The sequence below is a fragment of the Oenanthe melanoleuca genome, chromosome 21 (assembly GCF_029582105.1).
Source record: "Oenanthe melanoleuca isolate GR-GAL-2019-014 chromosome 21, OMel1.0, whole genome shotgun sequence".
Lineage (NCBI taxonomy): Eukaryota > Metazoa > Chordata > Aves > Passeriformes > Muscicapidae > Oenanthe > Oenanthe melanoleuca.
In genome coordinates this window covers 4,751,389-4,775,440 of record NC_079354.1, presented here as the reverse complement: position 1 = coordinate 4,775,440, position 24,052 = coordinate 4,751,389, and the positions used below count along the sequence as shown (strand labels likewise).

At 46.7% G+C, this 24,052-nt stretch overlaps 2 protein-coding genes across 6 annotated transcripts in view; both read left to right on the top strand.

The window, feature by feature from the left end:
* PLCH2 (phospholipase C eta 2) overlaps positions 1 to 14,043 on the top strand; it is a 73,284-nt gene extending 59,241 nt beyond the window's left edge. For both annotated transcript variants that reach the window (XM_056507894.1, XM_056507895.1), the window contains 6 exons: positions 81 to 205; positions 598 to 682; positions 1,169 to 1,315; positions 2,221 to 2,300; positions 6,428 to 7,475; positions 11,080 to 14,043. In XM_056507894.1, coding sequence (XP_056363869.1) covers positions 81 to 205; positions 598 to 682; positions 1,169 to 1,315; positions 2,221 to 2,300; positions 6,428 to 7,475; positions 11,080 to 12,794 — 3,200 coding nt within the window. In that variant the 3' untranslated portion in view covers positions 12,795 to 14,043. The remainder of the gene's footprint in view (positions 1 to 80; positions 206 to 597; positions 683 to 1,168; positions 1,316 to 2,220; positions 2,301 to 6,427; positions 7,476 to 11,079) is intronic.
* Positions 14,044 to 14,177: 134 nt separating this feature from the next.
* Positions 14,178 to 24,052, top strand: part of LOC130261562 (probable glutamate receptor) — a 13,443-nt gene continuing 3,568 nt past the window's right edge. The window contains exons 1-10 of one of the 4 annotated variants that reach the window (XM_056507897.1): positions 14,178 to 15,570; positions 15,657 to 15,745; positions 16,881 to 16,975; positions 18,570 to 18,601; positions 19,616 to 19,675; positions 20,962 to 21,141; positions 21,896 to 22,122; positions 22,384 to 22,481; positions 22,954 to 23,171; positions 23,632 to 23,857. In XM_056507897.1, the coding sequence (XP_056363872.1) occupies positions 15,568 to 15,570; positions 15,657 to 15,745; positions 16,881 to 16,975; positions 18,570 to 18,601; positions 19,616 to 19,675; positions 20,962 to 21,141; positions 21,896 to 22,122; positions 22,384 to 22,481; positions 22,954 to 23,171; positions 23,632 to 23,857 (1,228 nt within the window). In that variant the 5' untranslated portion in view covers positions 14,178 to 15,567. Of the gene's footprint in view, positions 15,571 to 15,656; positions 15,746 to 15,948; positions 16,037 to 16,870; positions 16,976 to 18,569; positions 18,602 to 19,615; positions 19,676 to 20,916; positions 21,142 to 21,895; positions 22,123 to 22,383; positions 22,482 to 22,953; positions 23,172 to 23,631; positions 23,858 to 24,052 lie in introns of those variants that run through there. The other 3 variants (XM_056507899.1, XM_056507898.1, XM_056507900.1) reach the window with 3 other exon arrangements.

The window sequence follows — 24,052 nt, the reverse complement described above, 5'->3', positions numbered from 1 at the left end:
GAAGCAAACCAGCCAGAGGGTATCTGTAATTAAAGTCATGCTGCACTTCTTCCACATTATGGGACTCTTCATTCTTACAGGTGTCTTTAATCCAAATTCTGAAGACCCACTGCCTGGTCAATTGAAGAAACAGTTGGTTCTAAGAATTATCAGTGGTCAACAACTTCCCAAACCACGTGATTCCATGCTGGGAGACAGAGGAGAGGTATGGGCCAGCTGTGATTGTTGTTTTGTGATGCACAAGGTTTATTTCCATTCTGGCTGAGCTGAGGATGAGGATTTCACATCCTGCAGTTACTTATCAGGAGACACAGAACATGAATAAATTAGGTCATGAACATCCTACATATTCAGGTGGTTTTCTTTATTTTTTAGCATCACAGCAGTGGTTTGATGGTTTCCCTCCAACTGCCAACACAGTACTTCCAGAAGCAAAAAAAAAAACGGAGAGAGATCTTATCAATTTAATAATCCACTCCATAAGGCTCAGGATCAATAATTACCCAGACATTCATGTACAGTGCCCATATTGTAAAAGCCATTTGCTTGGGTTTCATCTTTGTCACTCTTTAATATTTTTTGCTTTTTCTTTTTCAGATCATAGATCCATTTGTTGAAGTAGAAGTTATAGGCTTACCTGTTGATTGCTTCAAAGAACAAACCAGAGTAGTTGATGATAATGGTAAGATTATCTGGGATTTAGGGTTTTATGATTGAAGCATCCTCTTTCAGGCAAGTCTTTTTCATAAGAATAGGAGTAGATAAGATTTGGTACCTATTATGACAAAACATTGAAAATTGGATTTCAGCATTTTTAATGTTAATTAGACTTGGATTTTGACTTGTTTGACTGAGTTGGTATAAATATGCTGAAGGTCTTGGTGTGAAACAAGACATTTGTTTCCTCATTATGTGTGAGAGAGGGGTATTTTGAGCTTGCTGTGGTCAAAAGGCAGCTGCTGGAAGCAGGGCCAAATTTAGGTTAGACCCAACTCTGTTCTCACAAATCCTTGTGCTGCTCCTTGTGGGAGTCCTGGATTTTCCAAGAACAACACTCAATCTGTCAGGAAAATTCGAATGTCACTGCAGCTTAGGCATTCCCTGTGTAGGCAGACTTCTTGTTTCTTGTGAATAAGATCCCTAAGGGCTGATTCTCCCCCTCTGCAAGGTTTTAACCCCATGTGGGAGGAGACCTTGGTGTTCACAGTGCACATGCCAGAGATCGCCCTGATCCGATTCCTCGTGTGGGACCACGACCCCATCGGGAGGGATTTCATCGGCCAGAGGACAATCGCCTTCAGCAGCATGATGCCAGGTGAGGAACATGACATTCCACATCAGTGGGCTGGGACTTTTCCTGTGAAAATTAAAAATTAGTGTATCTGCTGCAGAAGTTTCTGGTTAGAATGAGAGACTGGAGTTTGGGCCCCGAGTTCTCTGCCTTAGTCAGCTGCTGGCTGATACAGTGATGAAGACTAAATCAATTAACCCTAGACTTTTGGGACTAGATTTTGTAAAAATGGGTAAGATTGTTAAGCAGGGTGGGTAGATACTGTGGGCTTGGCAGGCTGCTATACAGGATCATTACTCCTTAAGTGCTTTTTTCTCTCTTTCTTCACACTAGTTTTTAAAAAAATTTCCAAGTTTTCTTGGTTTTATGACTATGAGTAGTAGTTTAACACAGAACAGAAAATTACCTATTCCTATGATAGGATCCAAGTTATTAAATGCCATTTTCTGACAATTTCCTCTTTCTGTTTTCAGTTCAGTCTTTCAGATTAAATCTTCTTGTGTATGTATTTTTCTTTCCTTTCAAAGGAAAGAAAAACGTTTGTTTTTAGGATAAAAAAACCAAAACATCCAGTCTCAGTAAACTGACCTTGGATGAAAGGTTTGCAGTCTTAATAATGGAATGAAAGTCCAGAGGAGAGAATGTGGTCAAGTTTAAATCATGGATTGACAGCAGGAATAATAGACCCTGGATGAAACAGGACATGGGTGTTTTATGAAATAATGACAAAAAATGCGGGTGAAGTTTGCAAGTGGTGTGGCTCAGGTACCTGAGAGTGGCAAGGTGATGCTCCAGCCTGGATCCTCACTGTGGGGAGAAGCTGGGAGAAACCTGCTTGATCCCTTCTGCTGCTGACAAAAGGAAAGTCTCCAGCTGCTCCTCCTTTGACCTGTCCCAGCCCTGAGCCAGCTCTGCTCCCTCTGTTTCAGGTTACAGACACGTGTACCTGGAAGGCATTGAAGAGGCTTCCATCTTTGTGCATGTGGCCATAAATGACATCTGTGGTAAGGTGAGTGTCTCTGAGGTGTGCAACAGCCCCACAGGAGCTGCCAGGATCTTGTATCACACCAGGGAAGCTCCCTGGGTGAAGGTCCAGGCTGACATTTTCATTCACTTTGAGTAAAATTGATCCCTGTGCTTCTCATCGTAGCCTGAGATCTTTCTGAGTATCCATTGAGATAAAGGCAAATCATAGGGAAAGTTATAAAAGAGATTCTTGCAGTGTCTTTTAGAGGAAGCCACAGGGGAAGGTTAGTTCATTGCAAGACACACATTTATATAAATAATGTGGTTGTGTCCAGTCCTGTGAGTGCACCTTGCTGAGCCAAAGGTTACACACATTAACCCTGAGCACTTCAAAGCTGATGCTATAAAGGCTCTGCCTGATGTTTTGAATTTTAAATTTAATTAAATTATTCAAGCTTATTTGCTTTGGATTTTTTTTTGCCATAATAACTCTTAAAATGCAGAGGAAAGGTAATGCTAGTAATAGTTGGGCATATTTACACTCCTTGCCTGTTATTAAGGGTGTCTTTGCTCCACATGCAGGAAATAACTCTCAGGCTGCCACATATCAATTTCCACGAAAGCAAAGCCCTAATTTCAGATTTTCCTGGGCCAGATAAAAACGAGAGAGGCCGTGTCCCCTCAGTGCAGTGCTCTGTGCTGTTAGTGCCAATGAAATCAGGCACAAAGCACCCTGCAGGGTCGCAGGAGAGAGGTGCAGTGGCAGCACCGTGGCAGCAGGAGGAGGCATCCAGGGGCTGGGAATGCCCAGCTCCTCCTGCCAAGGGCAGCTCCTGCAATTCCTGAACGGGAAATCAGCATTTCTAACTGCTGCACTTCAATCACAGCTTAGGTACTAAACTCCATCAGCTTCCAAGTCGCTGCCCTTGCCAGCAGTGTTTAAAGGAAAGGACAATATTCATCCTCTGAATGTTTGAAGTATTTTATATTCAAACCTCTTTTGGAAAATTCTCTATGTTTAGCCTTCATTTCCTAGCCTTTCAAAATTATTTGCTCTTACTAACTCCCTCATGAGTGACTGGCTGGTGATAGTTTGCAGAAGTTTGTCCATTTAAACTCTGGCAGTAATTTTGGGATGTAGATTTTCTTGGTGTTCCCTGCAGAGCACTGTCTCTGGGTTTGCTGGTGTTGAGAAGTGATTCTGTGCACTGACAAAATAGAAGGATTTGGAAGGATAGCCTGTATGTGTTGTGGTTTTGTTTTGGTTTTTTTAATTTATTTTTTTATTTCTAATTTTTAATGAAAACTACTGAAAATGTGGAACAAATATTACACATCCCCTTCTGGTTTGGTCTGTCTGAATCCATTTTTGCTTTGAATTTTGGTTAACACAGTGCTGTCCAAATAAGAGTTCTTTATTTTCTCCTGTCTTAATTATGGGCAGAAAAATCACCCCAGTTATCAGCCTGGTTTTACCCATTCTTTATTAAACCAGAGATTCTAATGTAAACATTTACATTTCTGGACTTATTTATAAATGGAGATATTCCACCTGCTCAGTAGCTTGGTATTACTAAAACAGCCTTAGAATTTTTTTTTTTTTCTCCTTAACTTGTGTGTGGAGTCTCTTTCAGATTGCTCAGTTACCTGGAAAGGCTTTTCTTTGTTTCTGTCTCTTCTGTGGTCTGCTCATGTAGTGCAGAATTTCTTGTGGTTTTTCTAGATGTGCCTATCTCTGAGATCCTCCCTCACTGTTACTCTGCCTTTACTCTGTCTGTTTGTGATTTCAGTGGGCTTCTCTATGTCAAAAAAGTCTCCTTTTAGAAGCAGAGCGTTTTTAGACGCCTTGAAGGTACCCCTCCTGCCCCAGGGAGGTGCAGACACCACCACACACCTGCATGCCTTGAGCTGGTAGCTTCATTAGCATCAACGTTTCCTCGTTAGCATTTTCGAGCTCTCCAACTCATGGAACATGAACGGTGACATTTGCTCCTGTGGGGTCATTGACAGCCAGGAGCCCTCCCCCTGTGAAGCAGATCCAGGATAAAAGTTCTGCCGTGCTCCCCCTTCCCTGAGCCTCTGCCTCTCCTGCCTTTTCTCTTGAGGGCTGTGATTCAAACCCCTTCTTTCACACTGAAAAGAGCACTAACAGTGAATCATTTGCTAAATTGTGGGAAAGCCTCTTGTGCTGCTTTTCCAGTCTGATTTAGAGAGTGAAACAGCCCTGTAAAAGCTGGGCTGGAAGCTGAAAGCACAATGTCCTGGATCTCCCTCAAAACTGCTCTTTTATTTTTTTCCTTCTTTTAAAACTTCCCCCTCACCCAAGTTAACCAAATCTGCCTTTGGGTTCTTGAATCACTCCACTGATTCAAGCAACAGTGTCCAGCTTAATAAAGCTGCACCAAACAAGCCAGAATGACACCTGGGGCCCTGCACTGCGTGCCACCCATTCCATCAGTGCTTCCTTTTTCCTTTTGGTGGATATTGGTTTTTTGTGTTGTTTGTATGACAATTTTTTCTGGATTTTGCAAATATTGTCTGATTTTTATAGCAATAAATCAATGTACTTGCCAACTTGTCTCCCAGTAATCCAAGCAGACTGTTCAATAGTCTGGCTCTCACAGAAGATTTTTCCAGTATTTAATATTTGCCTTGCATGGGAAAAATCAAACCCCACCATCTTTATCTTATCCTAAAGGTAATTTTTGATAATGCCCTACTCACACTGGAAATTGGCATGTTGGCCAGTCAACTATAATTGACTAAATATCATATCAAAAAATAATATTATGAGCACTTTTATTGGTCCTTGTGTCAGCCTGCCCACTTGGGCAGGACACTTGGGGTAAAAGCAGCCCTTAGGCCAGGCTCAGTGCACAGGGCAGCCAATATCTGTCCATTAAATCCTGCACAGCAGAATTGGAAATGCACGAGCATGCACTCAAATATTTATTTGGGGGTGAAAGACTATTGTAAGTTAAATGAGACACTTCTGTGCCATTGTTTGGCACTGCAGAAGTGTGACCTCGTGTGACATCAGAGGGCAAAACTGGAACTGACAGCGAGTGCCAGCAAGCGTGGCTGCTGGTCAGGTTCTGTCATGGGCTTCTGAAAATGCACTTCAATCATGATGTGCCCTGGGTTTATTCATTCTTGATGCTACAGCTGCTCAGAAGTCTGATCTGACTGGGAAATAAAGAGAACAAAGGGGGAGAAGTAGATTGAAAGAGAAATACCTTTCTGTGCTTCAAGTGATCTCTGTGCACAGAGCAGACCAGCACTGTCTGAGGCATCAGCCTCTGCTTGAAAAGTTGGCAAGTACACCTGGAATGTTTGCAGGAATGCTGGAACTCTTTTTCATTGAAATGTAAATCAGTTGTATGGTGGTGGGAGATTTATGATGGTGAATTTATGTGTTTCATGCTTAAATAATTACTGAAGACAATGGAGAACTGTATAATGACACTGACTAACTTCCCTTGTTTATAGTGTGTTTCCTCAGTGCTGAAAACATACACCTTGGGATAAATGTTATATGGTAGGAAAAATTACCAAAATGTAATCACAAGGTAGAAATTGAAATACTCAATGATCTTTTGTGTGTGTGTATAGTTAACTGCTACTCATGACAGTGCTCAATTCAATTGAAGTGTAGATCTCCTTTATACTGAAAAATTCTATTTTATGGTCAGTGTTTATTTCCCAGCACTTCCTAGAAAAAGCAAGGACTTTAAATACATTTGCTTTGGGTGAAACTGAGAAACTCTTCAGCTTTCAGAATGAAATCCTTGTAGACAGAAGTATTTATCTTTTTTTTTTTTTTTGTCTTTTCTGTAGCTCTAATGTTTACGTAGACGTTGTAAGTAGTTATGTGCTAGAAAGAAAATATGACAAATACAGAGATAAGTGTGGCTGGAAAATGTTATCTAAAAACACAGCTCAGGAAAAAAAGAAGAGATGTGTTATTTTGCAAGGCTGCTGTTAGTGATTTTTTTCATTTTTAATGCCTGTCCTGTTTCTGGGTTAGTTCTCATGCTGATGCTAGAATACAGCAGGAGACTCTGTATGTGAACGATCATTTGTTCATGAGCTCCTCTGCCCAGAGGAAGAACCTTACATTTTTCATAGGGGACTTTTTACATTTTGATTCTTTTCTTATTTCTTTTGCAGGCCAAACAAGCTCTAGGTCTAAAAGGGCTGTTTCTCAGAAATCCAAAGCAGGCCTCTCTGGACAGTCATGCTGCTGGGCAGCTCCATCGCAAACATTCCTTTAGCAGCCACATCCTGAGACGCACGGCCAGCGCACCCACCAAGAGCCAGAAGAAGAACAAGAAGGGCTTTCCTGAAATCGCTTTTGACACAAAGGACAGCAGCTCTGCAGGGGCTGGAGAGGGGAGGGAAGTGGAAGCTGCCTCCCAGCCTCGCTTTGTGCAAGAGCCAGAAAGTGCTTCCCCGTCCCCAGCGCCCCGAGACGGTGCCGGTGGGGAGGCACCTGGCAAGGGCTTGAAAGGTAAGGGCTGTGCCAGAGGGCCAGGGCAGAGCTGTGCCCACCCCGGGGCTCCTTTCAGCGAGCCCTTGCCCAGGGCACACAGGGTGAGGCTGCAGGAGCCCCAGGGCGAGAAGCAAAGCGTCTTCGCCCGCTGTGCCATCAACAGCTCGGGCAGGATCGGAGTGGCCACCAACTGCATGAAATGCATGGTTGGCTCCAAAGAGAGCCCTGACCCAGAGGGGCCGTGGAGTGACCACCCTGGCAGGCCCATTGCTAGAGACCCCCTGCACCCTGGGCAGGGCAGCAGTGCAGAGGAGAGGGTAGAGCTCAGGACCTGGGTTGTCAGAGGGCAGCCCAGGCCACACTCAGATTTGCAGCCTTGCAGCAGCCCTGGAACTGCAGGTGACCTGACAAGGAGCACTCAGTCCTTTGTGACCCCAGGGAAGACGAGTGGTGACTCTAAGGGTCATGGAATGAAGGCTCATTCCCGGCAGCGCTGGCAGTGCCAAGCAGGTGGCAAGTATGGAAGCACTGTCAACTTGGTTACAGCCAGCAATGGCTCTGTATCCTCCAACTCCAGCAGTCTAGAAAGCCTTGGAAGCCCAGAATTCCCCAAGCACTGGTCTGAACCCTCTCGAAGGCAAGTGGGCACCCTACAGAGGGAAATGAATGCCTTGTTCGTTCAAAAATTGGAGGAAATTCGAAGTAAATCCCCTATATTCTTTACTGGTAAGACCAGATTTTCTTCACCCTTCTCCACTGTAGATCACTTCATTGTCTCAGCTTCTGCATAGCGTCCTTACTTAGAAGCTCCTCTATGTTGTTCAGCTGTCAAAAGGTCTTTTTTTTATTAATTTTGGCAATGACAGAAAAAAAAAAACCTGCATACATATTTTTATTTTCTTTTTTGTAGACGTGTCTGGTTTAGATTAGTCCCTGCCATGCCTAGTTAACCATCTGCAGTAGTGACACTGTCAGTAGTCCATAAATGTTGGGGTTGTTCATTCAGGGCTTTTTGTTTCCTTGGTTTTCTTAGTGAATGTGGTATGATACTAAGTAAATTTTAAGATCCAAACCAGAGCATTAAGTGAGATTGAATATGGGAAACCCACATCAACAAACAATATTTCCATTATCAGCCTTTGTGTTCTACTGAGGGATAACCACATCAGGAATGGTGTCTGATAACACTAAACCTGTTCCCTCCTCAAAGATCTTGCAAAGTCACTGCTGTCAGTCCAGGAATTACTGGATGGAATTCTCTGCCCTGGGGTGTTCAGGAGATAATATTTTATAAACACAGCAGCCCATTCTGGTCCCAAATGTGTGTGCAAACATTTGTGCTGTGCTGTGATGTTGCACACACGCCCCGAGGGCAGAGCAGGGTGTGAGATCTGCTGCTCCCTGACATCAGCCAGGCTGGGGCACTCCTGGCATTCCCCACTGCAAACCAAAGTGTGCCAACCTAGAGGAAACTTCCTAAAGCTGCAGCATTCTGTGCTGGTTTCACACCAGGAACAGGAGTGTGGTCAGTGGCACTGTGTGACTGCATCTGTACCATGGACTGGGGGTCGTAAAGATGGGAAATCAAAGGAAATTTTTTAATAATGAAAATGGCATTATCCTCCTGGCTTGGCAGGCATGAGAAAGAAAGAAAGAAATTTTGATAAGAATTTTCAGCTTCACAGAATTGTAAGGAGAAAGTGGGAAATACAGCTTTTGGCTGTGGCTGCAAGAGCTCATCTTCAAATCCCTCACCCTCCTCGTTAACTGTCCAAGAAATCTGGACACTGATGGTTACATTTTTAGGAATAGTGAAGTGACTTTGGTGCTTTTTCTAAGATGTAATCCCTTTTTCAGTGACAGATTCTAACTGCCCATCTATAGTGGGTTTCTTTGAAAGCCTCATATAGAAATTTGAGATATTTTTATTTATTTGACCAATTTCACCTGGTTAGGTGTCTGCAATTTACCTTCTATTTTTTAATACTTTTTTTTTTTTTTTTTTTTTTTTTTTTTTTTTTTTTTTTTTTTTTTGTGTATTTTTCCAGTATCTACTTTGGGTTTTTAGGAAAATACCAGGACAATGGGAGGGGCAAAGTTTGCTGGTTCCCGTGACTTGCAGTTAATCCAAAGCAGCAGAACTCTTTCTATGCCTAAATTATTGGCATTGGGCTTTTCACACACTCTGAGTACTGTGACATATGAAACCATTTCCCATTATCAGTGCCAGCTCCCCCGCCAGCCCCCCAAGTCACTAAACAAATATTGTGATATGCTTGAAATTTGATTAAATCCATCTGACTTCCCAAGCATGGAATAAGCAAACCCTTAAAATGGTGAAATGGTGCCTTGGACTGGCTGCTGCTGGTCCAGTGACAGCCCCTCTGTTTGCACAAACAGCTCCCTTTCCCATCCTCCTGCAAGGCCGTGCCCTGGGCCAGGAAACCAGGGAAACCAGCTCCATGGCTGCAACTGGGAACTGGCATTCTGCTGGGGAAAGTGCCCCCAGGATAAGGCAGGAAACTTTAGCTGGCCCTTTAGGGCACCAGCGTTACATTTTCCAGTGATTTCCCTTCCAAGTGTGCCCCAGTCTGTGCTGGTGGATGGGGAGAAGGAGAGTTCACAGGTCTGATCAGCCCTGGGCTCTCCCTGACACTCCTCCAGACACTGAGAGTCTGGAATGTTGGATTTGGATTAAGGGCACATGTGCCTGATTCCCTTCCAACATTCCCAGCTAATGCAGGACAGGCAGGGAAGAGCTGCTCCCATCCTTGAGTTCCTGCACTGGGCTGGAAAAAATCCTGGTGCCAAAGGAAAGTCCTGGTATTCCCTGAGCAGGGTCTGGGAGTGCAGGTGATGTTTTCCATTAGGAAAAGGCTTTGAAGGAGTCCAGCAACCTGGAAGATGTCCTTACATCCTGTCAGGGTACTTGAAACTTGATGATTTTTAGGGTCCTTTCCATCACAGCCTACTCTGTGATCCCCTGATTCTGTGATTCCCTGATTCTGTGATTCCATGACTCTGTGATTCCATGACTCTGTGATTTCATTTTCCCATCCAGTGGAGTGTTTCTTCAATTCTAACAAGTATTTTCATTCTTCTATGATTAAAAAAAAATGAACTTAATATCTGTCCATGTGTGGATTCCATTGAGTGCTCTGGTTGGTCAGAAATTCTTAGGATCCTACAACCATGTGTGAATATTCCTGTACATCTCCTTTCCCTCCCTCAGCACTATTTTATCCTGTTATCTGCACCTGCCTTCCCCACATTAACTGGATTTTTTCCTCTGTTCTGTCCTATTATTCTACATGCACACTCTCTCTCTCTAGTTAAGAACTGAAAGGACAAGCAAGTCAAAGGTAATGTCTGCTGAGTGTCCCTGATTCGAGCACCTTGTTGCCTGTAGTCCTGGTTTTGCTTGTTTGCTGCCCCATAATTACCTGCTCCTGTATCCTTAAGGTCATGGTCTGGCTCAGTGATGCTTTGTTAGTTCTGGGATGCATGTCTGCACTGTGCTTTGGAGATATGGGACATAATCTTTTTGGCATGATTGCTTTGGCTCCCAGGGTGCAGGTGATAAAGATTGCAGAGAATGGAACATTTTCTCCAGGTAATTGGTGGCTGTAGTGATTCTCCAGGGTTGCACTCTCAGCCTGCTGTTCATGACCCATCTGTCTGTAGAGTTTTTTTAAAATAGAAATTACTAAGTTTTTTTTGGAAGAGCAAAGTCTGTTTAAAGCTTTGGTTTTGTTTTTTAAAGTCCCAGTGCCAACATTCCACTGTCTGCAGATCATTTGTAATCTGCTCCACAAGTCCTGTGCTGCTTCTCTTCTGAGTGGTTGGTCATTGGGATCACATCTGATGGTCAAACTGGTGTTTTGATTATTGTACATGCTCTGCTTGTGCTCTGATACCCTGACCTGTTTGAGTGCTGGAAGGAAGGAAAACTGCAAATCAAGTGGTGCTGAATGGTGGAGGAAGCAAAGTTGGTTTACAAAAGGGGACACAAAGGGCAAAAATTGCTGGGTACTGTTGTTGTTTGATAAGAAAACCAGAACAGTCACATGGTGCTGCTGTGCATGGACTGAGATTTTGTGGAGCAACAGGGCTTTGTGCAGCTAAAACTGAATGTGCAAAATGTTTTGCTGCCTTTGGTCAGGCATTTGAAATCACATTTTTAAAATCATTATTAGCATAGGCAACTAGTACCTTGAGAACAAAATGGTAACACATAATATGAATGAATAAGTAATTTGTAAGAGATAACTAACCCTGTATCTCTGTTTTTCTTGTTTCTTTCTTTTTCTTTTCATGCCTCCCACTCCAGATGTCTGCCACTTCTCAATCCAGAGGTCAGTCACTTCTTTATGCAGCCTAGAAACAATCACAGAAGAGCCTGTCCTTGCCAGTGAGAACCATTACTGCAGCCTTCCCTTCCCTCTGCCCGTTACCCCTTGCAGTGATTCTGAGGAAGGATCTGGGTCTGACCATTCCACTGAAGCCCCATCAGAAGGAAGCAGCACACCCAACCAGCCTCAAGAGCCCCCACCCTCCAGAGAACAAGGAACAAATCTGGCTACAGAAGACCAAGGGCAGGATGTCCCAAGAGCAGCTGACCCAAGTTTAGTAGCCCCAGAGGATGAGAGGACAAGTGTGGCAGGATGTCCCACAGAAGGAAATGGCTGGACACGGTGCAGTGAGGCTGAAGATCAGGGTGGATCAGCAGCAGATCCCCAAAAAGCCAGGCTGGTAGAGGCAGCAGGTCACAGTGCTGGCCAACCTGTAGGAAGCTGCCAGAAGCAAAACAACCAACCAGGTCAGGTATTAACAGACAAGAAAAGCACCTCCGAATCCAAAGTGCAAAACCTGGGTGCAGCAGCTGTTCCACCCCAGCAAAGCAGTGTCATTACAGGCACACAGGCAGACTGTCCCCAGAAAGGCCAGGCTGCACAGGCTCTCCCTGTTTCTCAGACGAGCTCTCACACGTTGGCAAGAAGGGCAAAGAATGAAGGACTGAAGACGTCAGACTCCTCAGCCTTAATAAAAATTCCGAGCAGCCTGTCTCCAGCAGCAGAAGTGTACTTTGATGCCACTGTCAACGACCGGATCTGGAGCAAGCTGGACTGCAGCAGCCACCGGGACAGCATGTCCTCCTCGTCCAGCATGTCCTCCAACGACACCGTCATCGACCTGTCCCTGCCCAGCCTGGCTCGCAAGAGCCTCCCGGACCTGGGCATCCGCCAGGACAGCCTGGAGCCCCTGGCCATCAGGAAGGGCGTGCGGCCGCGCTCCGCCACCGCCTGCAGCCACGAGATGCCACCGGTCAGCAAGAGCAAGTCCAACCCCAACCTGCGCTGCGGGCAGCTGCCGGCCGACGAGCTGTGCCCCCGGCCGCTGGCCAGGAGCCCTCAGGACGCCTTCTCGTCCATCCCGAGGAGGCACACCTGGAGCAGGCTCTACATGGAGAGCCTCAGGCAGTCCTCCAACAAATCCAAAGCGCACGACGCGGTTGGGAATAACCAGGCAAAGTCCAAGAGCCTCGGGGACCTCACCTCCGACGACATCGCGTGCACTTTTGAGAGCAAGTACCGCAGCATCAGCAGGAGCTTCGTCACGCGCTCCATGCGGGAGCAGCGCCGCTCCTCGGGCCTGCGGGGCCAGGCCAGGCCCCGGGACGAGCTGACCGAGCAGCTGAAGAGGCTGACGGCCTTTCAGCAGGAGAACGACATCACGTCCCCCATCAGCCTGGAGCCCAGCGAGTCGGAGGAGGAGGGCGAGAGCGCGGGGCTGCTGCGGCGCTCGTCGTCGCGCAGCCAGAGCCGCGTGCGCTACATCGCCAACCGGGCGCGGCAGGCCCAGGAGCGGCAGCGCCTGCAGGGCCGGGCGCAGCTCGGGGGCAGCCCCATCGAGGAGAGGGGCAACCCCGAGGGCGCCTGCAGCGTGGGCAGGGCCGGCTGCAGCGACGCCGCTGCCCAGGGCGCCCCGCCGGCCTCGCCCAAGGGCCAGCCCGACACCGAGGTGTTCTTCATGCTCAAGCTGTGACCCTGCGGCGCTGGGCGCTGCCTGCACTCCTGTCACAGCAGAACTCGGCCATCTGAGGGGCCCCAAACCATCCCGCCGCGGCTCGGTGCTGCCCGGCCTCCCCTGAGCCCAGGGGCGCTGAACGTCACCCAGAAGGACGGATGAGATTCGTTTTTAATTGCGCTTTGCCCAGCCTCCGATCCGGCCTCCTTTGTGTGTGACCACTGCCGGCGTTTGCAGTTTGCTCTTGGTCTTTACCAATTTCAAAAATTCTTCTGACAATAGGTAACCTTGGTGTTTAATAGCTAAATGTGATGCTAAGGTAAATTTTGCTCTTAAAAATCATGGATCCATGTAAAGAGGCTGGACCTAGAATCACGTTTTGTTTTCTGGAAGAGTTTGAGGCCTCTGAGGGTGTGAATTAATAATGTGATAGATACAGTCCATCTTCCATCGTGGACCTGCTTATTTCAGTGAAAATCCACATTTTCTCTTTGAAGAAGAGCTCTCCTGTTCCAAAGCAATGCTTTTATAAACCCAGCCTGTTTATATATCTATATCTCTATATATCTATATATATATACACCTGTGTGTATGCAAAGAGATGTCTGCACATGTATGTACACATGCACACCCTGAAACTGAACTGTGACTGTTCCTTGTCTCAAGGCATTGTCTGAGGGAATTGAGACAGGGGAGAGAAGGGAATGGCTAAAAATAGACAGGAAATATCTTCTGACTTTACTTCAGAAATGGCTACGAAGCATGTCAGTCTTTTCTTGAAACAGCACTGTCCCTTCTTATGGTATTTTAACAATGCTGCTGTACATAGCACTTTTTGGATGAATTTTACTATTTCTGTATTGCACTGCCATGCAAAATTTTCAATGATATGTTTAAAAAAGAGAGATATTTAATTTTTTTAGATGGACATATTTAGAATTAAATAACAACCTAAACAGAGTAATAATTTTTCCTCCCCCCCTTTTTTTTTACTTTTTATTTTTAGAGATGTTGTCATGTGTCCCCCCAGTCCCCAATTATGATGTCATTTATTATAGATGTACATTTTATCAGTGATGAGAAGAATGTTTACTAAGATGCATTTTAAAGAGAAACAGAGGTTTAATTTTATTTCAGGCTGCATAGAGTCCTTATTATTGAGAGGATATTTTGCCTTTGTAATGATTATTTTGTGTATATTGCAAAATTTAAGAATTTGTTTGTAAAACCACCTTACACTACTAAAATAAACATATTTAACCTTCCAGCTGGTGACTCTAGCTTTAACACAACACTGGAGTTTGTGATACACAAACATGGTTCATTCTATCTGCTTTTTTTTTTTTTTTTTTTCAACTTCCTTTGTGGATAACATTTAATTTTACTCTTTTACAGAGGGGTAGCCAGCACAGACCCAGCTCAGATTTTCTCAGGTCCTACCAGAACACGTGCAAGGATTGGCAGAGTGACATTCTGTGGTGTGAGACCCAGCACAGGGGCAAGGATGCAAGGATGAAAACTCTAGTGGAATTAGTAGCCAAAGAGACAGAAGGAGCTGATCCATCCTGGAGCAGCTGTACAAGTAACACAGATGGCCCTGTTTCATCACTGAGGGCTTTAAAGCCTGGCTGAAAATGCTGCAGCACAATTTTGCTCTTCACCTGTCACTTGACTGAAAAATCACTTCTATTCCTGTCCCAGCAAAGTGCACAGTGAAAGTGCATTTTACATCCTTCACACTCCTCCTGGAAGGGTTGTCACTTGTGGAGCTGGAAAGAGGCTCTTGCTTCTAATTTTAGAAGCACTTGGTCACAAGAGTTTAAACTCTCAGATACCAAAACAGTGACAAAATTCAAACTCTGAGATATCAAAATATAAAGTTGGGGGCGTTAAATTTTCTGATTGAATCTTTTCAACTGCTCTTCAGCGTGTTTTGTCTGAAAATATTCCCTCGGTTTTGCAGCCTGGCTCAGATGTGCACAGCCTGCCTGCAGATCCCAGGAGAGCTTTGTGCAGCACAGGTTTGGGATGTGCACTGGGGTGACCCCACGGAGTCACTGCAGGCTCTGAAGGGAAGGAGGTGAAGCTGCAGCAGAACGTGTGATCTGCCAAGAGGAGCCTCCCATTGTGTCCCAGCACAAAGCAAGTTTCATTAACATTCTCTGGATGAAAAAATCATTCTTGTAATACTTTAATTTCGGGCTGAAAAGCTGCAGGGAGTCGCTGCTTTTGTAAGTTTAATGCTTCTGCAGCTTTAATGTCAAGTACATGCAACTTGACAGCTTTGGAAAGTTAATGTTTAAAAGGCCTATTTGTGTCTTCTCAAAGGAGTCTCACAATCAGATGATTTTCATCTTTAATTGATTAAGCAATACTTGTTAAATTAATGCACCTCACAGCAGGCAGCATCACATAGCACTTCAAAACATTTACCTTTGTTCAGAATTTTAACCAAGAGGATCTGGATTTAACTCGTTAGGGTAAATGTGAAATTTGCCCTCTTGCTTTCAAATTAGTAGCAACCACTTCTACAGCTTATTTTGTGACACTGCATAAGACCAGCCATTCATCATGTATTTATTTATTCCTATAAGTGGAATTTATTCCAGCATTTAAGAATTATTTGGAATTTAAGTCAGCAGAAGGTGACAGTTTTGTTCTTCATTCTCCTGCTCTTCCTGTGCGTCCTGAGATTCCTGGATGTGGATTTCAGTTCATTAAACTGTAGGATCTGAAATCCAGAGTCTCCAGATCACCAGCAGTGTACTGGACATGGCTGGACGTGGGATTTATGGTCTGTATTCCTCCAGCCTTCAGGAACACTGGTAATGAACATTCCATTGTGTCTTTCAAAGCTGATTTTGTCTGTGTGATCAACAGGCAGGAAAATGGGCACAGCTGCTGCCCAGCTGGGACAGCTCCAAAGGGAGGAATTTTACAGGAACACCACGGGCCAGTAACAGAATTCTGTGAGTCTTGATGCAGCATCAGCTGCTGGACTGAGCTGCTTCCAAATCCTGTCCTTGCTGTGGTCACCCCTTCCCAAAGCCCCGGTGTCCCCCGGTCCAGCTGGCACCTTCAGAGCCACTCCTCCTCCTCTTCCTCCTCCTCCTCCTCCTCCTCCTCCTCCTCCTCTCCCGGTTATTTAACCCAGCACGGGATGCTGGAGCCTGTGGGATTCCCACTGCTCCTGTGCTGGGCATCCTGAGCATCCTGCACGGACAGACAGACAGAAGGACAGACGGGCCAAGGGACTCTCTGTAAGTGAGAAATGCCTTCAATTCGTGCTCTGGTTCTGGCAAGGGGCACAGCCTGGTGCCAGCTCCTTCCTGGCTTTTAAACCCACATTTGCACCCTGTTTGTGCTCTCAAATATTAACAACTTCCTTTTCAGGGTGATGCCAGCAATCTGTTACCAGCTCTGGTTAGTTTGGGGTTTTTTAGAGGAGGCCACTTGAAACAAAGATGGTTTTGTTGCATGTACCAAACTGTAAGGGAAAAAGAACAGGAATTTAGAGGTTAAGCCTGAAGGTTGCTGCTGCTTCTTTTCCTTTTTTCCCCCGTGTTTGATGCAGCTGCTCAGTTTTTGTGCTGCTCTGGCAACAGCCAAGAGCCTCAACTACTTTGTCTAAAAAGTAGTTGTAGAATAAAGTATAAAGTCAGTGTTGGCTGATGTACAGCTCAGACTTCAGCCCTCTCCTCTGGTCCTTTCACAAGGGTCAACATATTCCCCTTTGGCAGCATTTTTTAACAGCAGCAACAGCAAAATCAGCACTGAAATTTTACCTGGAAAGATTCTTCTGTGGAGGTTTTAGTTAATCCTCTATAAAGGTGAAAAATACAGGGAAAATGAGTAAGGGAAAGTACTGAGTTGTAATGCTAAAAGTTTTCATAGGATGAAGGACTGGGGAAATTTCCTAAAAGCTGATGAGGTAAGACCACTAAATCCAGTGTTTTCTGAGTGTCAGTCAGCAGCAAGTAATGCCATGTGTAGTTCATTTTTGCCTACACACTCTCATAAATTGTAAGTTTTCTTGGGCATTTTAAATTTATTTTTTTATAATTTCTGGTGTAATGGTTTTTATTACTTTTGAGGTTCCTTTAGAGCAGCAGGAATTTCTGCTCCAATGGATAAAGGTCTTCACTTCACAATCTGTGTGGTTACAACCGTGCTGCTCCTGAGGGAATCAAGCCAGGCAGGTGAGGAAAAGGATCCAGAAGTGTTGGCTGCACCCAAACCTGGTTTTGTTCTTCTTCAGAGCATTAATTCCTTCAGTTTTTACCTGCCAGTGCTTGCAGGACTTTGTCTTAATCACAGAATCTGCTTTCAAATGGGTTATTAAGAGATTCCCCAGGGCTCACCTTGTGGCTGTGACTTTGTGAGTGCTGCCACCAAGTGTCTTTGATGTCCCCAAGTGTCTTTGATGCCACCAGTGTCTTTGATGCCACCAAGTCTCTTTGCTGCTACAGTTGAAAACTGATGACAGAGATGAGGGAAGATGAAAAAAAAAAGCCAAAAAGAAAAGAAAAAGGATGGGTTTAGGTGTGGTTATTGGGGTTAAAGCTGCACTTCTGTGAGTTTATGGTCCCTTGAGCTGCAGCAAGATGTGCTGAGGATGGGGGAGAAAACTGAGGTGAGGTGACCTAGTCCAGAGCCAGGAACCTTTTCCCCAGGATTCCAGCAGGAGCCTCCCTTGGGAAGGCTGGGCAAGCTCAGAGTAGCAGGAGCAAAGAAAAAGCTGATTTTTTTACAGCCACCAAAGGGAGGGATGAGCCCTTCCCTTTGTCCTGTGCTGCTGCAGCCTCCCAGAAAAGGATTCCCAGGAGGATTCCCTGGTGCTGGGAGTGTCCCTGCCATGACCTGGGGTTGGTGCTGCAGCCCCATCACCCCTGGGCCTTTCAGGAGGGCTCACAAAGGGGCTTTGAGCTGGGAGCTGGAGCCCTGAGAAAGCTCTGCTGGCTTCCAAGGAACCCCACAGGCCCTGAGAAAGGGGCTCCAAAAGCTGCTGCTGGCTTTAAAGGGGTTTCTGAAGAGAGACAAGAGAACTCCTTTGTGAGCATTTCCAGCCCCCATGGAGAACTGTGGTGCAGAGGGGAAAAAACAGGTTTTGTTTTACAATAATGTGGAGTTCAGCACAAGGCCAGCAAATGCAACACCAAAGAAGGAAAAATAAATACATAATGAATGAATATGCTGTTATATTTAGAGAAAAACTCACAGCTTTTGCTTGAAAGAGTGAAAACACCCTGCATTTTTTGGTTTATCTTGAGGGGCTTTTGTGCAGTGAATTCTCTGAGTCCAAGGAGAAATGCTAAGCAGATTCTAGAAGAATCATCCCAGGCAATTAATAAGCAATATATTAACAAAATTGTGATTTTTAACTCTGCATCTCAGATGCAGAACCTGCCAGCAGCAGGGGGAAGGAAGAGTAAGAATAAAACAGTGCCTGGAAGTGGGTGGTGAGGAACTTTTGGCTTTTGCTCAGGGGAAAATGGGGCTTGGCAGGAATGGGGGCAAATCTGGGCTGTGTGGGGAGGGAGAGGAGCTGGTGCTGCCCCTCCTCAGGATGGGCTGGACGTGCAGGATCCATCCCCCAGGCTGAGGGACACGAAGTGACATCATGAAGTGACATTAGAACCTCCTGCACCCCACTCCTGCCTGGCTCTGCCTGCTTTTGTGCCCTGGGGAGGAAACAGGGAGCTGAGATGATCGCTCTGATTATTCAGTGCACTGTGAAATGAGGAGCTGTAAATGCCAGCCCCACACAAACCTGATCTTGTTGTGTTTTTCCAGGAGCTGGGAGGAATGATGATGCTGTGAGTAAGGTATGTGTGAGTTCATTAGTGCAGAGCTACTAACCAAGGCATAGGGCAGATGATCTTACATATTTAATTCAGAAACAGTGGTCAGTGTACAAGGATTTTCATCTGTGAAGAGTTGTTATTTTAAGTACACTGCTCATGGCTGGCCCTGTTTCTGTGCTGTTTTTGTGGGATTTTTTTGACTGAATTTTTTTGTCCAGAGTTTAAAATTCAGTGGTGTCCCAGGGAAGAACCTGCCAGTAGCCCTGTCCTCATGGGTGGTAAAGTTGGGGAACTTGTGATCACAGCTTCCAAAAAAACCCTCATCCCTCAAACTTCCATTTTTTGGAATCTCTTCCATTGCACAGAGAGAAATAAAACAAGATCATTTGGCTCCTGGAAGGACTGAGGTTTCTTTTGCACATTTTGTATTGCATACATATGTATATATTTATATATTCACACACAATATACACAATCTCTCTCTCTGCCTAGAAAAACCACCCTGTAATTTTACAATAAGCAGGTACATTTAAGACCAATAACCCTCACAGAATTTGACACTTCACTAGAAAATGCTTAAATTGCCCTGAAGTGGCTTTGATGAGGAATCCTCTGGAGCTGGGTGACTGTAAAATCTGAAGATGTATCTTTAACTCACAGAAGTGAATCCACATTTTCTTCTCCTCCTCCTCCTCTCAGGCTTCCAACTGTTCTGTGTCTCCTGGAATTGCTCTCTAATGAGACCTTAATTGGCTGCTAATTCTTTTGTCTGCAGCAGAATTGGTCCCTTGGGAAGGCTGTACACACCATCTGAAGATGTGCAGCAGCGTTTGCAGTGATTTTTGTTTGCACCAGGCAATGAAGTGAAACGCTGTGATCTATTAATTAGTTAATTAGGAAACAGCAGCAGTCACTGCAGCTCTCGGGGCGGGTTTAGGGCTGGTTTAACTGGGGCACATCCCAAGGTAAGCCCAGCCTGGTGGGGCTGTGCCTGGGACTTGGAAACCCAACTGTGGCTCAATTTCTGCTTTGCAGGGCACAGAGTCACGGGGAGCAGGCGAGGGTCTCCCAACCCTGACTGTCACAACCATCCTGGTAAGGCTGAGACAGAGCCAGGGACAGCTGGGGCTGCACTTTGCCCTCCACATCCAGCCAGGGATGTGCTGGGCTGTTCTGGACTGGTCTGACGAGATGTTCCTGCTCTGGAATGGTTTGGGGGCTGGCCCAGGGGTGTGGAGGTGCCAGCTGTCTGCAGTGGGCACAGGGGGTTTTGGGGGCACAGGGCTGTGTCAGTGCTCTGGGGAGGCAGCCAAGCCCCTCTGCTGAGCTGCATCTGAGGGGCTCAAGCCTCTGTGTGTTGTGTCTGCCCTGAGGGAGGAACAATGTGAAGGTCACACAGGGACAAAAGCAGGTGAGAGAATCCCCCAAATGCACCACCAGGTGCTCCAGACAAGCAGGATTTCAGGAGAAGCTGCAGCAGTGAATTTTCTGATCCTGTTATCAGGCCCTGCCCAGCCTGTGCCCCTCACCTGAGGCTCTGATGGGGCCAAAATGAAAATATCCAGCTTTTAGGCTGAGAAGAGATTTTTTCCCTTATTCCTGTGGTACCTGTGACCTGCAGAATGCAGCTGCCCTGGTGGTGATTCACATCTCCAGGGAATATTTCCCAGTCTGGAGCTGTCCCTGCATTAATGGGAGAGGAATAACGGGGAGGGTTTGCCCAGGCTGGGTTTAACTCCTCTGAGTGTCCCCGTGATTTACCAAAATAAGAGTATTGGTCTAATACTGATACTCAACTGTGATGGACAAAAGACTCTGTAACAATTTAAAGTTAGAAAGTGAATGTTTATTCAGCACTGGGCAGCAGCATGAGATAATCCTCTAATAAACGCTGCTAAATCACAGGTGATCACAAAATCTATTTACTGGCAAAGGATTCAAACAAATACATATTCATAATAACAGCCCCTCCCATCCTTCCTATGGTAATTAGCTTGAACAGCTATTAAGCATTGATTGACTTCTTAAATTAAGTCTGGGGTCGTTTTTGTGGGGAGGGGTCTTAAAAGGAGGAAGTAAGGCGAGTCTTCCTCACCCTAAACTCTTGACCTTTTCTATCAATGACAATACAAATGATTTCTGGGGACAGTCCAGTTTTTCAAAGAATGGGTTTCTGGTTGCATTATCTATGTTTCACTAGTTTTGTCTTTTCCCATTGTAAGTGCAGCTCAGCAAACATAAAACGACAGACAATCAATTATTTAAGTTTCAGATAACTACTCTCTTCTAACTGCTAACTATTTTCAGCAAAGTAACTAAAATCCTAATTTTCTAAGACCGGTGTTTGACCTGCGGAACTGCAGCTGTGTCCGTCCTTGCAGGAGGACCCGTACGTGATGGTGCGGGGAGCGGAGCTGGAGGGATACTGCATGGAGCTGCTGGCAGCCCTGGCGGGGATGCTGCGCTTCCAGTACCGCGTCAAGGTGGTGGGGGACGGCCAGTACGGAGCTGTGGCTGCTGGGGGCAACTGGAGCGGCATGATCGGGGAGATCCTCCGGAGGGTAACGCCGGCGGCTGCTGCTGCCACACCCTGCAGGGACAGCCCAGCTCGGGGCTGCTTGGGGTCTGCTCAGGGACTGAGCTCGGGGTTATCCTGCCTGGGGTGTAGAGCTGATGGGTGACAAGACCCGGAGTTGGGTTTGGCTTGCAGAGATGGAAATAAGGCACAAGGAGGCTGGCCACAGCAGGAAACCCCTGTTAGAGCCAGGCACTGCCAGGGCAGCACTTGTCTGTCTCAGACACCTTGGCAAAACTTAACCCCTGGGTGAGACTCACTTCATTCAGAATGGCAATGCCCAGACTCTTCAGGAGATGCTTGAATTCACATTTCACCCATCAGGTGCATTCCCTGTGGCTGTTCTGTCATCTGTGGGGAACTCTTCAGTTAAAGCTCTTTGCCCCTCTGAGCTCAGTCTGTGCCCAGCTCTCAGCCAGAGTCAGACAGGAGCAGCCTTTTGTTCTGGGGGAGCAAACCCAGCCCAGCTCCTGCTGCAGAAGGAAACCAGAAACCCCAGATACCAACCAGCTCCTCACTGTGGAGGGTTCCACTGGCTGGAATTCCAGTCCAATGATTTCCATGGGAAACCTGTCCTGGTCCTTGTGGCTCAACAGCCTTGGGATGTGACTGGGGGAAGTGATGCCATTCCAACACCTGCCCACTCAGCCAGGGAAGCACCTGCTTGAGGGACAGAAAGGTTTGAGGGACAGAAATGCCCCCTGGGCTGGGTGGCTGATTGGTTTTTATCTCCCTGGCAGGAAGCTGACATTGCAGTGGCTCCACTGACCGTCACCTCAGCCAGGGAAGAGGTGGTGTCCTTCACCACGCCCTTCCTGCAGACTGGCATTGGGATCTTGCTGAAAAAGGACACCACCTCCCAGGACATGTCTTTCTTCCACTTCCTGTCTCCCTTCAGCAAGGAGACCTGGACTGCCCTTTTATTTGCTTACCTGCTCACCTGCTTCTGCCTCTTCCTTGTCGCCAGGTACAAATGCATTTGTTCACAGATTGTGTTCAAGCCAGTGGATTTCTCACCTATGAAGAGATTAGAAAGTCCCAGGCAGCATTTTGCTTTGAGGAACCTCCTGTACAGCTCCAGTATAATGGCTAAGAAAGCTTAAATCCTGTCAGATTAAACCAGCATTATGAGTGGGATCTCCCCATGAGGAACACCAGATCTCTTGATGGGGATTATTTTTATTTTTTCCCTCTGAATGCCTGGTTTTATCCTGTAATTTTCCCACAGGCTGAGCCCCTGTGAATGGAATGAGCCAAAGAATGAAGAGAACCACTTCACCTTCCTGAACAGCCTCTGGTTTGGAGCAGGAGCACTGGCCCTGCAAGGTGAGCTGGGGGGATGCACCAGAGCAGCTCTGGGAGCAGCAGGGTTTTTAGGATGATGGTGCACCCAGCTCCTGCTGACACTGGGTGAAAAGGTGTCTTAGTAGGGACACTTGGAGCACTAAACCAGTTTGGGGAGGTGTGGTTGCAGACCTGCTGGGGTTGTACAGGTGATTGCCTCTGGCTGGGGAGCGCTTTCTGCTCTGGGCAATGCCCAGCTGAGCATGGCATGGCTGCTTTGTGCAGCTTTGTTCCACTGCTGCTGCCCCAGCCCTGCACTGCAGCCTTGGTGCTGCTCAGACCAGCACAGTGGGGCCCTCCAGGCTCGGGCTCTGTGCAGCTGCAGGGCAGGGGCTGCAGTTTGCCTTTGCTTAAAGAGAAGTCTGTAACTCAGGCTGGTGGATCTGCAGTTCTTGGTGTGTCTCTGGCCCCTCCTGTGTGATTTATGGTGATTTTTTGGCTCCCTGTGGTGCAGGTGCCACCCCCAGGCCCCAGGCACTCTCAGTGAGGGTCATTGCTGTGGTCTGGTGGCTCTTCACCCTGGCCCTGCTGGCTGCCTACATCGCCAACTTCACAGCCCTGCTGAGCTCCGGCAGCGAGCAGCTCCCCATCCAGACCTTCGAGGACCTGGTCAAGCAAAGGAATCTGGAGTTTGGGACCCTGGAGGGCTCCTCAACTTTCTACTACTTCAAGGTGAGAATCTCCTTGTGCCCTTACACAGGGGCTGTAGGATGCTGAGCTGGGCTGTCACACAGCTCAGGCCTTATAACCCCTATAACACCCTCATCACCTTTGACTCTCTCAGTTTCTCTCTAATACTTCAAATAATATGATTATTGTTCTGTTCAGCCCTTTCTCCATGTCTTCTCCCAGGAAAGCAGGCACAGAACTTTTATTTTTATTCTGTATTGTCCTTTAAAAAAAATCTCTCTACTCTTCAGGGGCTGCCCTTGTGCGTCTGGAGAGTAGCTGACATCTATGACACTTGTACCCTGTGTGATGCTTGTCCCTGGTGTTGGGGACAATCTGTGCTTGCAGGGCTTCACGTGGTTTAAGGCTCTTCTCTAAACTGTTTTACAATCCTTGCAGCTACAGGCAGATTTTTATTTTGTTGGTGGTTGTTGAGCTTGACACTTGGATTTTTGGGCGGCAGAACTCCAAGAACCCCATCCACCAGATGATCTACGAGTACATGGAGAAGAGGCGGGAGCACGTGCTGGTCAAGACGTACCAGGAGGCCGTGCAGCGCGTGATGGACTCCAACTACGCCTTCATCGGCGAGTCCATCTCGCAGGACCTGGCGGCCGCGCGCCACTGCAACCTGGTCAGGGCGCCCGAGGTGATCGGGGCGCGCGGCTTCGGCATCGCCACGGCGCAGGGTGAGCCCCGGGGCTGCTCCTGTGCTGGAGGGGCAGCACCAGCAGGACAGCTCCTGCTGCTGAGGGCGGCCAGAGCGAGCGCACTGCAGCGTGGGGTCGCTGCTCTGGGGGGAATTAGCGCTGGCGCTGTGAACTCTCACCCACAAATGTTCCATCTCCCACCGTGTCCTTGGCCCAGGAATGCTGATACCCTAA